The sequence below is a fragment of the Chelonia mydas genome, chromosome 1 (assembly GCF_015237465.2).
Source record: "Chelonia mydas isolate rCheMyd1 chromosome 1, rCheMyd1.pri.v2, whole genome shotgun sequence".
In the NCBI taxonomy this organism is placed as follows: domain Eukaryota; kingdom Metazoa; phylum Chordata; order Testudines; family Cheloniidae; genus Chelonia; species Chelonia mydas.
The window spans coordinates 183,235,738-183,249,436 of record NC_057849.1 but is presented as its reverse complement, the minus strand read 5'-3'; the positions used below and the strand labels follow the sequence as shown (position 1 = coordinate 183,249,436).

At 41.7% G+C, this 13,699-nt stretch overlaps 1 protein-coding gene across 8 annotated transcripts in view; it reads right to left on the bottom strand.

Annotated features, from left to right (window-relative positions):
* Positions 1-739: 739 nt before the first annotated feature.
* Positions 740-13,699, bottom strand: part of POU2F1 (POU class 2 homeobox 1) — a 188,055-nt gene continuing 175,095 nt past the window's right edge. For all 8 annotated transcript variants that reach the window (XM_043538438.1, XM_043538444.1, XM_043538440.1 and 5 more), the window contains one exon: positions 740-12,229. In XM_043538438.1, coding sequence (XP_043394373.1) covers positions 11,919-12,229 — 311 coding nt within the window. In that variant the 3' untranslated portion in view covers positions 740-11,918. The remainder of the gene's footprint in view (positions 12,230-13,699) is intronic.

Here is a 13,699-nt window from a genome sequence, read left to right as displayed (position 1 = left end):
AAGCAGTTATGGAGGGGGGTGGGGGGGCGGTAGGGAAAAAAGCTCAGAAGTGCACCTCAGCGTGTATTAATCAACATCACCCAGCCCCCAAAGGGTTAAAGCACCTATCAGAGCAGCCAATCATGCACCAATGTCTTCAGCTTCTCAACCAATCTGAGGAGTCCCATTGGCTGCAGCAACCCTTCTGCTCTCCCAGCCCACCTCCCCTAGTGGCTGCACCCTGGGTTTTTGTGAGCTTAAAGAGCAAGTTTCCTCCGCAACACATTAGCAAAGGGTGGGATGGAAATGGCCTGGCTCAGGTTGAGTCCACTTTGCTGCGGAAGAGCCACACGGTATCGGGCCATGGGAAGCCAGTCTTTCCACTTTAGCAGCCTGCTGGGAACCCCTTCCTCCTCTACCAGGGCTGGCCTCACAGGTGGGATTGCTGAAGACGCCCCTTTGTCTTTGGTTTGTTTGTTTGTTTTGAGTTTATACAATCATTAGGAAATCTTTGGTTTTGGCTGGAAATTTTAAAAGAACAAAACAAAACAAAGAAACCGCCCCCCCCGGCTTATAGCAGCGCATCGTGACCTGTCAAAGCTTCTCTTTCCCACGGGGGTGGAGGAACTACATTCAAAGTAAAGGTGGAAGGGATCAAGGACGCAGCTTCTGGACAGCCCGGAGGATACAAGATTGTCAAATAATAAAGAAGAAAATTAAATATTTGGAAAATTTTCTTTTTTGGTCCTTTTTTTTAAAAAAAAAAAAAGAAAAAAAGAAATGGATGAGTAGTGTGTGCACAGCACTCAGCTGAAAGAAGCCTTCAGGGACTTGCCTGACCCTGGAGTTTCAGTGTAGTCCTGACACCAGGAGAGCGGGGAAAGGCAGTTGTGGAAGTTTCATGCACAGATTGGAGGGAGGGTGCCTTTGGATATTCACAGACTAATCGAGAGGACCCCTTGTAACCAAAAGAAATAGTATAAGATTGCAATTTGCCCTCAGTTTGCAGTAGCTTTTAAGCAGCGACATTCAGAGGCTTTAGGGGGTCACTCCCCAGGTTGCAGGTCACGGGCTGCTATATGCCAGAGTTCAACGTTAATCAAGGGAGGGAGGGCAGACTTGGCAACTCTGTAGGGTTTGGAGAAAGTTAAAGCAAGTTACTCAGTTACGAGTCAGAAATGAGGTATACGACAGCTCCTGTACCTGTGGCGGATAAACACCCCACACCTACTCACACCTAGCCTTAGACACCACTGCCGAGGAAGGAAATGGAACAACAGCAGCACTGGCAGGCATGGGGTTGGCTACTGCACTGATCCTTCCGACAGAGTGGGATCGTGATGCTCTCTAAGGTGATCAGCACTTGCCCCCCACCAGAACTGCCCTATTCACATTACTCCAAACCAATGGCAGGCAGTTCTGCAGTGCCCCTTTCCTCTCCCTGTTGCAAAATGAGGGTCCAGCCCTGCTCCCAGTTCTCAAACGGTAGCAGAGCTGGGCTATGAGTCTGTATGGGTGTCTCAGCTTGCTGAGATTTCATCCTTCAGCTCACTTGTGCAAAGAAGGCACCAGGACCAACACAGTGAGGGAAACCATGGGAAAGGACTGATTTTTTTTTTTAAATCTAATCTGCCTTGTTCTGAAGGACACTATCAAGGATGCTTGCTTTGATTTTTAGAAGAGCTTTGATTTCTGAAGGGGGCTGTGTGATTTCCAGGGTTTATGACTTGGCATAAATAGTTTCCAGTGTCCTGGATGGAGCCAAAACAGGATCCTCTTTGTTTAATAACTTAGGATTTCTATAGCACCATAGCATGCCAGCACCATCCATAACATTAGCACAGCTCAGAGAATAATGTTTGTTAACTAGATGCTGCTACAAAAATCAGCAGGGGGCAATAATTTTAGTGGGTCTCACAATATTAGATTGAGAATTTTTTTGAGGGGGAGGAAGGGGTTAGTTCTTGGGGACAGTGTGGAGGATTAAACATTATTTTATGGTCTATATAAAACTCTGGAGGGAAAAATTCCCCAGCAGACTAGAACAATTTTAAGGTAAATTACATTTTTGGCCTGAGCTATTTGACAATGTCTTGTTTGGTAGAGAGATGAAATAAGGCAGAGGGGGTGCTCCAGTCCTGGGGCAGAACAACTCAGTAGCACTGAGGAATCCCAAAGGATATCATCCTCCCTTCCCTCGCCCAGGTTGTTTCATTTCCTTCCTCAGATTTGTTTACCTTAAAGCACACCTTGTTTTCCACATCTTTTGTTCCAAGTGCTCTTATAATTGAGAAGTCATTTCTTCAATATCCCTATTACCTACCTATAAATCTATCTAGCTCTTTGAAAAGTCACACAATATTAATACCACTTTTACATAATGTCAGAACAACAATTCTATTAGTAAAGCTTTCAGTGAAGTTCTGCAACCCGATTGGTTTCCGGAGGAAGAGTAGCTGGACAATTAATCTATTTTCCACCCTTTCCCTTTCTTCACAAGCGTTCGCCAGGTTCACTGATAAAACAACTCAACCCAATAGCACAATGCATGACAATGTACATGGCTATTTTGGGGAGTAAATAAAGGAGTCTCCTGGGTCCCCCATCTTTAGAAGAGAAACATGCAGGATGTTGGAAGGGACTCTGACCTTGGTAACCCTGCTTCCATATTTGAAGGGAAGAAACAGTTTTTCCTATTTCCAGCAGCAGCTGAGACCTAGGCTGCCACATTGAGCAATCCCCATTTGCAGTTTGTCCTCACAGAGCCAAAACATCCCTGTGCACAAAAAGGCAGCAACACCTACAGGAGACGAGATCCTTGCAGAAAGGGACATCCACCCAAAGCGCGAAAAAGGCCCAGCTTTTCCTCTTATCTGCTCTGACAACAGCAGATTTGACGACTTATCAGTGCCTTTGGTTCCCTACCAAGCCATTGGAAATTCTCCCATCCCAAAGGAGCTCTGAGCTCCTTAGAAATTCACCTCTTTAGATCCACACAACCACTCAAAAACTCACTCGCTCACTCACCTCCCCACCCCCACCCCTCTTTAGGGAAGTCGGAAGAATGGAAGGGATGCCTTGAAGTCAGGATGGAAGAGGCTAGGAATCCCTCCCAAGTCATCACCACTTCCCCCAGTACTCCCACCCCAAAGTTAAGACAAACACCATGAGAAGAATGCACCTCCCTCCTCCCCAAACACCCCTCTCCCCAGACTGACTCACAGTATTTCGATCCTTTCAGGTACACCACCCAGGTGCTAAGAGCAGGTTAGCTTTCACTTCTCAGTTTGGTTTTTTCTTTTGTAGTTTTTGGTCTAGACAGGATTAGCATTGCTTTTAGAAAAGGAAGTGTTTAAAAAGTTTTCAACCTATTATCAAGCACTACAAGCCCTACATTCAGTAACAAGACAAGGGGGATAAAAGGAACCTGTTTCATTTTTGCTCTCTCAGTTAGATTAAGATGCAACAACCGTTCTCTCTTTCCCAAACTTAAATGCCATGGCCCCAATTCAGCCCTGGTGCAACTCCACTGGCTAAAATGGATGTATACCTGGGCTGAATCTGACCCAATATATTCACCTCCTCTCCCCCAAGCTCCCAATATATACACACCTTGCCTGATCTTTAGATCCCTACAAAGACCCTTATTATTCATAAGGAAACGGCAGGGAGGGAGGGGAAAGCATGTGTGCACCTAAAGGACCCTGAACAGCCACCCAATCAGTAACCTGCATGCCATCGTGTGCTGTGCTGCAGATTAGACCACAGATAAACCAACCAAACAACAATCCCAAACCCAGGAGCAACAAACTGTTTCCTTTGGCAAGACAGATACAAGGAAAAAAATTCATGAGCAACATTTTCCTTCTAACAGAGTCAACTCCCTTCGCTCCCCCACCCTCCCCAACATCCACCCGCCCCCACCCAACCCTATAAAGTTGTAACCTATCAACAGGATCTCGAATACATACAGCATAATCATGTTTATCAATCATAATAAACATCAGTTCAACTAAACTCTACAGCTAGAATTATCTCCACTATTTATAAAGTTTGTTTTTCTCTTCTGATTTTTCAGTTCTGTGACAATGCTAAGCTATGCTGAGGTATTTTATGAAGGTGCCAGAAGCCAGCTGCTACCCACAAGCATTGTTCTCACAGCTCTGTGGTGCTACCTCTTACTGAAGGAGGGGGAGGGAAGGGAAGGAGTGGGACCCAGATTATTCCAGTTGGGGACCCTCCACTTACTCAGGGACAGGAACTGAAATGTCTTCCAAGGAGATTCACCCAAGCAAAGCAAGCTTTGCAGGGAGTACTGGCATAAAGCCCAAGAGATGCTCCACGAAAAGGAATTTAGTCAGAAAAGCCATATCTGGTGCATTTGACATCCCTGACCACACCAATCTATTCTGTACCACATACTCTCTTCTCCCCAAGGATAACATTATTTGTAGTCCCACAGCAGTCTCTAAAACCCTCCAGATGGAGCCCCAAGGGAATGAAAGCTCAGAGTAGTCTGTTCGCTCAGGGCATGGGCATGCATGAGAAAGAAAAAGGAGGACAGAGTTGGATTGGTACAAGTATGCAATCAGACTGCCATCTGGATTTACTGGCTAGGGATGAAAGCAGGAATGTGCGTACATACCAAACTGTTAGGAAGAATACATGAAGGCTTAACTCTATTACCAACTTAATTATAGGCAGGATAGAGTCACGTGGCAAGTGGTAATTATTCCACTTATCCTCCTCATTGATGATGAAAGTCAGAAGAGAACAATTGTGTTTTTATATTGTACTGTCCATGTGTAGAGCTATATGGGTGCATGCATGTGTATACACATTTCCTTCCTTTCACTGCTCTTTGACGTAAACTGCTTTTAGGTTTATGGAATCTGATCCTATTCTGAATGGGTGGCAATACATAAGATACTGAACATAATTTGCAAATCATGAGTCAAACAGCCAGCAGATTTGCATTAGATTAGAAAAAAGAGCAGATGACACTATGTCCACATGCAATGCCTGTATCTTAACAGTACACAAAAAGAAGGGTGGTTGTACCAAAGACATTTGCATGTTAAATGCTCTGTAAGATAGGAGATCCATTGTCAAGTGTCTAAGACACTCTATGATATGATCCAACTCCCACTGAAGGCAAGGGAGACTCCTACTGACATCAATGGGAGTTGATTTTGACTCTTCTAAGGAGTAGAAAGAGTGCAACTGCACTTCTTGAAGTGTGAATTGTTTTAACAACTTTCTGGGTCACATTTTTGTAAAAACTGGCTAACAAATCCAGAGCAGGCTGGTTACAGATGGATAACTATATAATGGATGCATTCATCGACCAGTCAGATTCCTCCTTTAATAATGTCTAATCTATAAGCGAGAGAGTATATAAAAGACCGAACTGAATTTATTCTCAATATATGTGTGTGTGTACACATGTACATACAAACTGAAGATAATCCTATTCTTCCTCAAGACAGCAGAGTTCAGTTTAACTGGCCATACCACAGTTAAATGGACATGTTAAGAGTTTACATTTGGGATTTTGCCCAAAGATAACAATAAGATAATTGGAAATGCTATTTTTTTGAACCAAATGTCATCAATAGCTAGGATCTGATGCAGTATTTAGTCTGTCCCAAAGCCTCTATTTCCATTACAACAAGAGCTCCTTTCTGACAATTTTGTAAAGTACGGTTTCAAATTGGGAAGAGAACAATTTTATTTAGCAAAATATTATGTGTTGACAATTATGGTAAATTGGAAGTCATTTGTGCCTCCATTATATGGCTCCAGCTGCAATGGAGCTAAGATGTTCTGTTCTTTTATGAAAAAAATGGTCTTTTTGTTTTATTGAATGTTACTCTACTCCAAGAATATGCTTTATAGAGGACTTAGCACTTCTGCACTTTCAACACCTCAACCAGGAGGAAAAATGGAATCTGCTCCAGTGGACTGCTGGGTATTTTCTACTTAAACCAACAGAGGAACAACAAAAAAATCTAACTCTTCAGTGATGTTCTTTATAATAGTAGCTACTTATTTTCAGAGGCCACAACTTAAAGGTATGGATGAACCTATGCTTTATGCTGTGTGACCTCAGAGAAAACAGTAAATCACTATCACTGACCTAATCATTGTTACTGACGTGCAGGGAGAATTCCCTCAAGTTGTTTTGGTAACAGGCACTCCTCTGCTGCCCCCTGAGCACAAGGAGAGTCTCTTATTCCTCCTCCTCTTTTTTTTTTTTTTTTTTAAAGTTGCCTAAATTATTTTGATTTTAAGAAGTCCATTGGAAAGACATCACTGACAGATCCAAGTTACATTTTGTTTTCATGTAATTGATAGACTAAAATAACCTCCTCCCATGCTGTACGGGGAAGAAGATCAAGAAAGGGATGAGGGTGGAGGGGCAGCGGAATGCTGAATCAGCACAAAGGGAAGGCCATGTAACATGTGAGTTCATACATTGTTCCTACTTCTGTTGAGATTAATATCAAGATTTGTTATCCCAAAAGGGGCAACAAATGATGAAATGCATTTCCAAGTAAGTTAACATATGTATTATTACATACATCCTGAATGTTTTCTTTAGAAATCTCTCCATTATGGCCATAACAGTCAGTTCACTTCCAGGTGAAATTCAAAGATGGAATTTTTGAAGCCTACAAGGGTATGTGATTCAAATTCCTGAAGAGAATGTCTCTATTTCTGGGCTGTATCACAACAGTTAAAATCTGGTGGATGGTCTTATTAGTGACTTGAACACAGCCGTCCAGTATTACCAGCAGAGCATTTTCATATGAGGACCTTCTATTTTCTATTGTGTTCCCACTGATAGTCCATCAGAGCTCAAGTGTTATGGACTTCATGGCAAAGTGGTTTTTTGGGTCTGATATGGCTTTTAATTAATTTGTGTTACTTTACTTACTGAAGGCAGAGGATTTATTTGAGTAGGTCTGGGGCAATGATGTGTTGTCATGAGTCTCCCAATTAAAACAATTTTTTAAAATGTAAAGTATATTGTACTTAGGCTCTGAGCACGATACAAAACTATTACCAACCAGGATTTTTCTTATGTAGGGAGTATATCTCAGTACTAACTGGTATAGTGCGTGTGTATACATACACACACATGCATGTTATATATAGCATTCCCTGCATATACACTACATAACAAGTCAGTAAATAAACTAATATTCTTTTTTAACTGGCTTAGGATTCCTCACAAAATTCATATTTGTCAGGAGACTCCATCTAAGGGTGAGTATGTGCAGGTGTGTGAACAGTACATGAATCTTTCATCCCCTAACTACTGGGGCAGAGGTCAACTGAGTGGTTCAGATTTGTCTGAACCAAACCTGAATGAGTTCTCTACCAAAATTCACATGACCACCACCCTTTTAAGACTTTTTCCTGAAGAAACATTTGTGTATCTCCCCTTCTCCATATCTTTTTTGGGAAAGTGTTTATTTCTTGTGTTTCTTCATACATATGTCCCTTCCCGGGCCTACTATACATATCCTAATTGTCCTTGGAGATGATAAAGTGAATCGGTCTGTCCCACTAGCTTTTACCTGCTATAAGATATGCTTGGAAATGAGAAAACAAGCCCAGACACCTACATATATGGAATTTTATGGAGTTGTGGTACAGAAAGATGACTAGATAACTTGCAATTTTCCCTTCCATGTACAAGGGCTTTAAGGAATTTCTTCTGGCCCTGGCCAATGAAACCTGATTTTATTTATTTATTTGTGTGTGTGCGTGTGCGCACGCGAAAGTCTACTGAATTCAAAAGTCTCAGAGATAATCCCATAAAACAACAAAGGAACAGTCTGTTCACTCAGTGATGGATTTAAGACAGATGATGACATTTATGGGCAACAGAAAACCATTTGTGCTAAGACATCTATATTGACTTGTATTTTTGGATTATAAAGAGTAAACTATCATCCTTTGTGGTGGAAAAGTAACCTCAACTGCAAAATAATGCCCTCAGCCGCTGTTGGCTAATTTTTGAATCTGTGGGACAATACTTTTCCACTCCAATCCTTAAATCCTCAGTATCTAATTCACCAATCACTATTGAATATCCTTGTAGACACTTCAGTTTCTGTTGCAGTCATAATTAAGGTTTAAAACAGCAATTTCCACCACATTCCAATACCCGATCATTCATCCATCTCAAGTTATGAAAGAGTGTGCATGTATAGTCTTACTATGCAAATATAATGCCACTGCAACCTCATCTCTGGGTTCTTCTCCTCTGTCCTTTAACTAAAATGGTAGAGGTGACCAACGTCCACAAGAGGAAACAATACTACCAATGATGAGCAGGGTCCAGGCAGACCTACTGAACAACAGGTCTACAATCAGACATTGACATGTTCTTTGATAGGAAATAAAAACACACTGGGCTTGAGCCAAGGGGGGAGTGGAAGGTGTGGTAGGATAGGACAATCTACTGCCAGTTCCCCAGGGCAAAAAGAAGTGCATTTCAGCCAAACCTCCCTGGACATGTGGCTACTTAAAGTTTCCAATTTCTTTCAGAAGAGACCACTAAGAAGCTCCCTGGAGTCTGGGCCCCTTACAGGGTGACTGGTTAGCAAAGGATGAGGGAGGGAAAGTTTAAGGTGCTCACACCAAAGCCATGTGACCAATGCAAAAGGAATCAGGAAAAATCAATTTTTTTATAATAAATAACCATCCAAGCTGCATTAGTGTTCCAGATATGTATGCATCACACCCCCCTCTCAGCCACAAACCAACAAGAATGGGAAGTTAAAAATCATCTAGACAACTGATGGCACAGTCCCTTTGAACTGCGGAGAGAGGTTTTTATGCTGATTTAAGGCCCACATTCTTTGTATTTCCTAGATAAACGCACAGGACTCACCTCCCAGCCCCAGATCCATCAGAAAACAGAGGATACAGTGGAGAGGATATCATCCGAATGCCCTTTAACAAACAGGCTCTTGGTAAATTTTCCTTTTAAGAGTGCCTGGAGGTGACTGGGAATTTTCAGACCCAAGTGCAAGCATTGTAGCTGCAGCATTTCCTGCCCTCTTACTTGGCTGACTACAAGTCCCATGGGACTGATATTTCCTTTGGTAGAAACTATAGTCAATGCTATGGCCTCTAGACCAACATAGTGGGTAATCAGCATCTCCTCTTCCACTTCTCCCTCCCTGAATCATACCCATCTATACCTTTTACTGCTCCAAAGCTGTTACACTATGGGCAATTTATATTCTACATTATTCATAGCCCTAAAATCTTCTGCACAGACTGAAGTCACAGAGACTTCAGTCACACCAGAATATTTAAATTTATTTAACCGGTAGGGTGGAGGAGTGGGGGACCACTTGGATTAGTAATCACCTGACATTGCCATTCTATTTACACACCAAACAAACAAACAAAAAAAACCCTAGTTAAAAAAACCAAGTTAAGAGTCTGCCCCAAGGATATACAAATTATCAATCCCCCCCCAAAAAAGATTAAAACAAGCAGCAACTTTATATAAAATAAAAAACAAGACAAATGAAAAAGAAATTGTCAGTAGCATCTATCGCCTCTCTGCGTCTGAACTGCACTTATACAAACTAGTCCATTAGTACAGCAGCTTGCTAGAAATTGACTTTGGTTCAAGCTTAGTTTTAAAAAACAAAACAAAAAAAAATCAAGAACACATTACAAATGGTGGACGGACATTTGTTAGTTTCCCTGCTTGCAGTTCACTAGTTTTGAAATTTTATGGATAATTATTTTAAATAATCTGTGAAACAGGAAGGTGGAGAGAGAGTAAGACGTGAACAGAGAAAAACATGAGTGAGGGGAAGAAGAGATAAGAGTTTCTGCCATTTGAATATAAATGTAAATCCCACACACTTGGGTCACAGACCAAATGTATGTTGGGTTTAAGTTGCTGTCTTATTGATCTCAGGTGGTGAGAGATTCCAAGATCCCCCTTGATGATCAGCAAAAGCCAACCTAACTACATAAACTTGCTATCTTGAAGCTCCCTGGTGACACCACCCCCCCAACCAAAACCAAACATTGAGGGGGTGCTCGTGACACCCTCCCTAACTGAGTGTAAATGTGTTTTAAACACGTGGCAGAAACTTTTAAATCCAACAGGAATGGAAAGTTCAAAGTGAACTGCATTGCAGAGATCCAGTCTTCTCTTTAGAAATCTTTTTGGTTCAGAAACTCGATTGGTATATTAAAAAATATACATCACTAACCTCTGGAAACCTACTCTTCTTCCTCATCCATTCTCATAAGCTCTCTGTTCTGAGATGCTCCTTGTTATGTGGATTGGAAACAACCCTAGAGACACAGCTACGTCAGCAAGCCAACACTGAGCCTCTAGTCAGAGATGCTTATTGCCATTTTGATCAAGGTAGCAACATCACTCCTCAGAGACCACGTGAGAACACCAAGATGTGTGCAAAGTCCCAGTGTTGACTAGATAGTCTGGTGCTATTTCCCACATCAGGTTGGACAATTCCAGCTGATTGGTCACTGTCTCCTATTTCCAAAGCACCAAGCAGGGTGGTAGAGAAAAAAAAACCTACAAGCTATTTAAAACAGAACAAGGGCGCAAGGAAGCCGAGAGTGCTTTCTTACGGTTGTGTTGGCATGAAATTGGCAGAAACTTCTGTTCCAACAGACCTGACATCTATCCCTGTAGATAGAAGCACTTGCAGTGGAAAACTGTTCCAATGCAGCTCCCTGTACACAACAAAAAACATGCAAGGGAATATTCCTTTGATTAGAGAAGCCAGTTTCACCTTTCAAAATCCTGTGCCAAGTCAGTTGGTAGGAAGCTTGGACTGTGGATGCCTTTAGATATTAGTGATATTGGCATCCTCAGGTAACTTTGCATTTTTAGGATTTTTTTTTTTTTAAAGGGGCAAAATCCTAAAAATACAGTAAAACCACCAAAACAGATGTCTGAAATAGTCTGGGCTCTAAGTGCCAAATCCTGCTCATGCAACTCAGAGCAAAATTGGCCCTTTAGCCTAAGTAATTGGATGAAGGAGAGCTGTAGTATAGAAGTTATTTCTACCTCCCTCATCTTAACAGCACAGACTAGCCTGGAGATTTGCACACAACTTGCTGCCTCTACATCGAGCTTCCTGCAAAAGTTGTGAAAATAATCTCTCTCTCTCGATACCTCTGTATAAGTCACTGTAAAACAAGTTCAAGGATGAGGAAACTGTGAGGAATGCTCCCAGGAGATTAGGACAGGAAGCCTCCTCATGTTTCCCTCTTTCTCTCCCCTCTCCTCATGGCGTGGGAGCTCACTGAAAACGATCCAGGAGCAAAGACAAATGCGTCCAAACCATATATATAAAAATAATAATAATAATAATAACCATAATAATAATAGAGATACACCAGTAATACAGGCCTGCCTAAATTGTACCAGTTAAGAAAGGAACCCCCAACACGATTGATACGATTATAAACACCTTGTATGACATAACGGCCTGTACAACAGACCTATAAAATGATAATTAAAAAAAAAAAAAAGATATTTAGACCAAAAGAACTAAGAAATCCCCTTCCTATGTTTGAGTTGATAACCCACCTTAACTTGTCATTGTGACTGCTGGAAATGATAAGTAGTCCTTTCACTTTTTTTTTGTTTTTTTGTTTTTTGTTTTTTTACATTTTTGGTTAGAAAGCTCTCCGATCCATGAAGCGATCCTGAAAAGACAGTGTTTATTATAAAATTAGGCAAATGTCTGTCCCAGCTTTAAATCCTTCCTGTTTTGTTTTTATATTTTTCCGTCTCTCCCTTGTCCCCAGCAACATGGCGAGAGGAAGCCGATCACACTTTTCAGTTTATAAACCCAGCTGGCAGCCAATCCCACTGCAGAGTGAAACAGGCTGGTGGTAGCACAGCTCAGCCCGGCTCACTGTGCCTTGGAGGCAGTAGTGGTGGTGGAAGTGGCCCCACTGGCAGAGGCCACTGTGAAGAGAGAGTTCTGGATGGACTCAGCTGAGGTGGAGGTGGCATGAAGGCTGGCGACTGGTCCAGAGGCCCCTGCGGAAGCGGCAGCTGCAGAGACCAAGCTAACTGGGTTGCTGGTGAGCAGAGAAAGGTTCTGAGGGTTCAGGAACAACGGGGCAGTAACGATGTTAGGAGTACCTCCAGCATTGGCAAACACCAAGTTCCCAGTTGCATCCAGTGATGTTATTGGAAGAGAGCCACCAGATGCAAGAGCTAAAAAGGGAGAAAAGTGCAGGGAAGAGAACACTAGCATTAACAGCACAGAGGTATGCAGCAAAGTGCAACAGAACTTCAGTTTTCCCTCCTCTAAGCATAGCCTTCTTCCCATGACTAAAGATTCCTTCCTCTTACTTAAATGCAACATAAAAAGATTCACAAATCAGTTGAAAATGGGATTTGGCGTTATCGAGGCAGGCAGAACTAAGCATGTAAGAGGGAGGATCCTCTCACTATCCCAAAGAATAGAGAAGGGTCGAAAAGAAGTTTTTTGCTATTCATTTTTACCTATATCTCCCTAATATGTGTCTATCTAAAAGGAATCCAGAGTTTGTTTTAACAAGATATGTTACATAAAAGAAAAGAATAGAGGTTATGAAATATTTTAATGCATTATATAGTGTATAATCCTAACTCATTTTCAAACGATCTGCAAAAAACTGCTTTTATCTGCTTCTGGAAAACCAGGATCTGTTCTACAGTAACTGTATGTTGTCAGCCTCATGCAGCTAAGTAACTGCGCAAGCACGTGGCATAATTCAACCATGTGGTACCTGATGTCTTTGGAGCATCACTTCACACTACCCAGATCAGCTGCAGTTGCCACCTGGTTGCGTTTTGGCTGCCAAAGGCTGAGCAGCTGAAGCTAAGCACAAGCTGTTTTTAAGTTTTGTAAAAATAAAGTTCCTATCTAGAATACAAATTAAAGGCATCTTGCTGGATATTTTCAAATCTTAAAAATATAAACCCGATCCCAAGTCATCTGATTGTTCTCAGAATTTCCCATCTGAATGTTCTCAAAGCATCAGCACAAGGTGAAATGTCTGGCATCAGGGAAACTGCCCTCCACTGTTCTGTCACCCTATAACAGGAGCCAGTACTTATTGAGAGAAAGCTCCCTGAGAGCACTGGATAAGATTTTGCAGAAACTGAAATGGCTCTAAGGGACTGATCCAAAACCAATTGAAACTGAAGGGAGTCTTTCCACTGACTTCAATGTGCTTTGGATCAGGACCTTAGTGGGGACATATTGCTCCATCCTACCGGCCAGAAAAAGGCCTATTCAAGGAACCTAGAAGCGAAAACGTATTCACACAGAATGGGAGCCACTACAATACGAAGGTCACTTGACTTGTTTGAGTAAAGCCTTTTTAAATTTTGATGCACTTTAATAGTTACATACTACCTCAAAAATCTACCCAGGGTTCAATTTGCCATGAGATCTGCCCTCAGACTAACATTCTTCTTTGCTCTCTGTGCACTTGGTACAAGATTTTTTTTTTTTTTTTTAACTGAATAGTTAAATTTAGTTTATAAATAACTGGCCTGATTTTCAGAGGTGATAAGAACCCAAATGGTTCAGTAAAGTCAATGGAAATTGCTGGATGCTCCACACAAGAAAAAATCAGGCCACTCATTTAGACATTTAAATAAAGAATTAACTCCTTATTTTATGGATTTATAGCT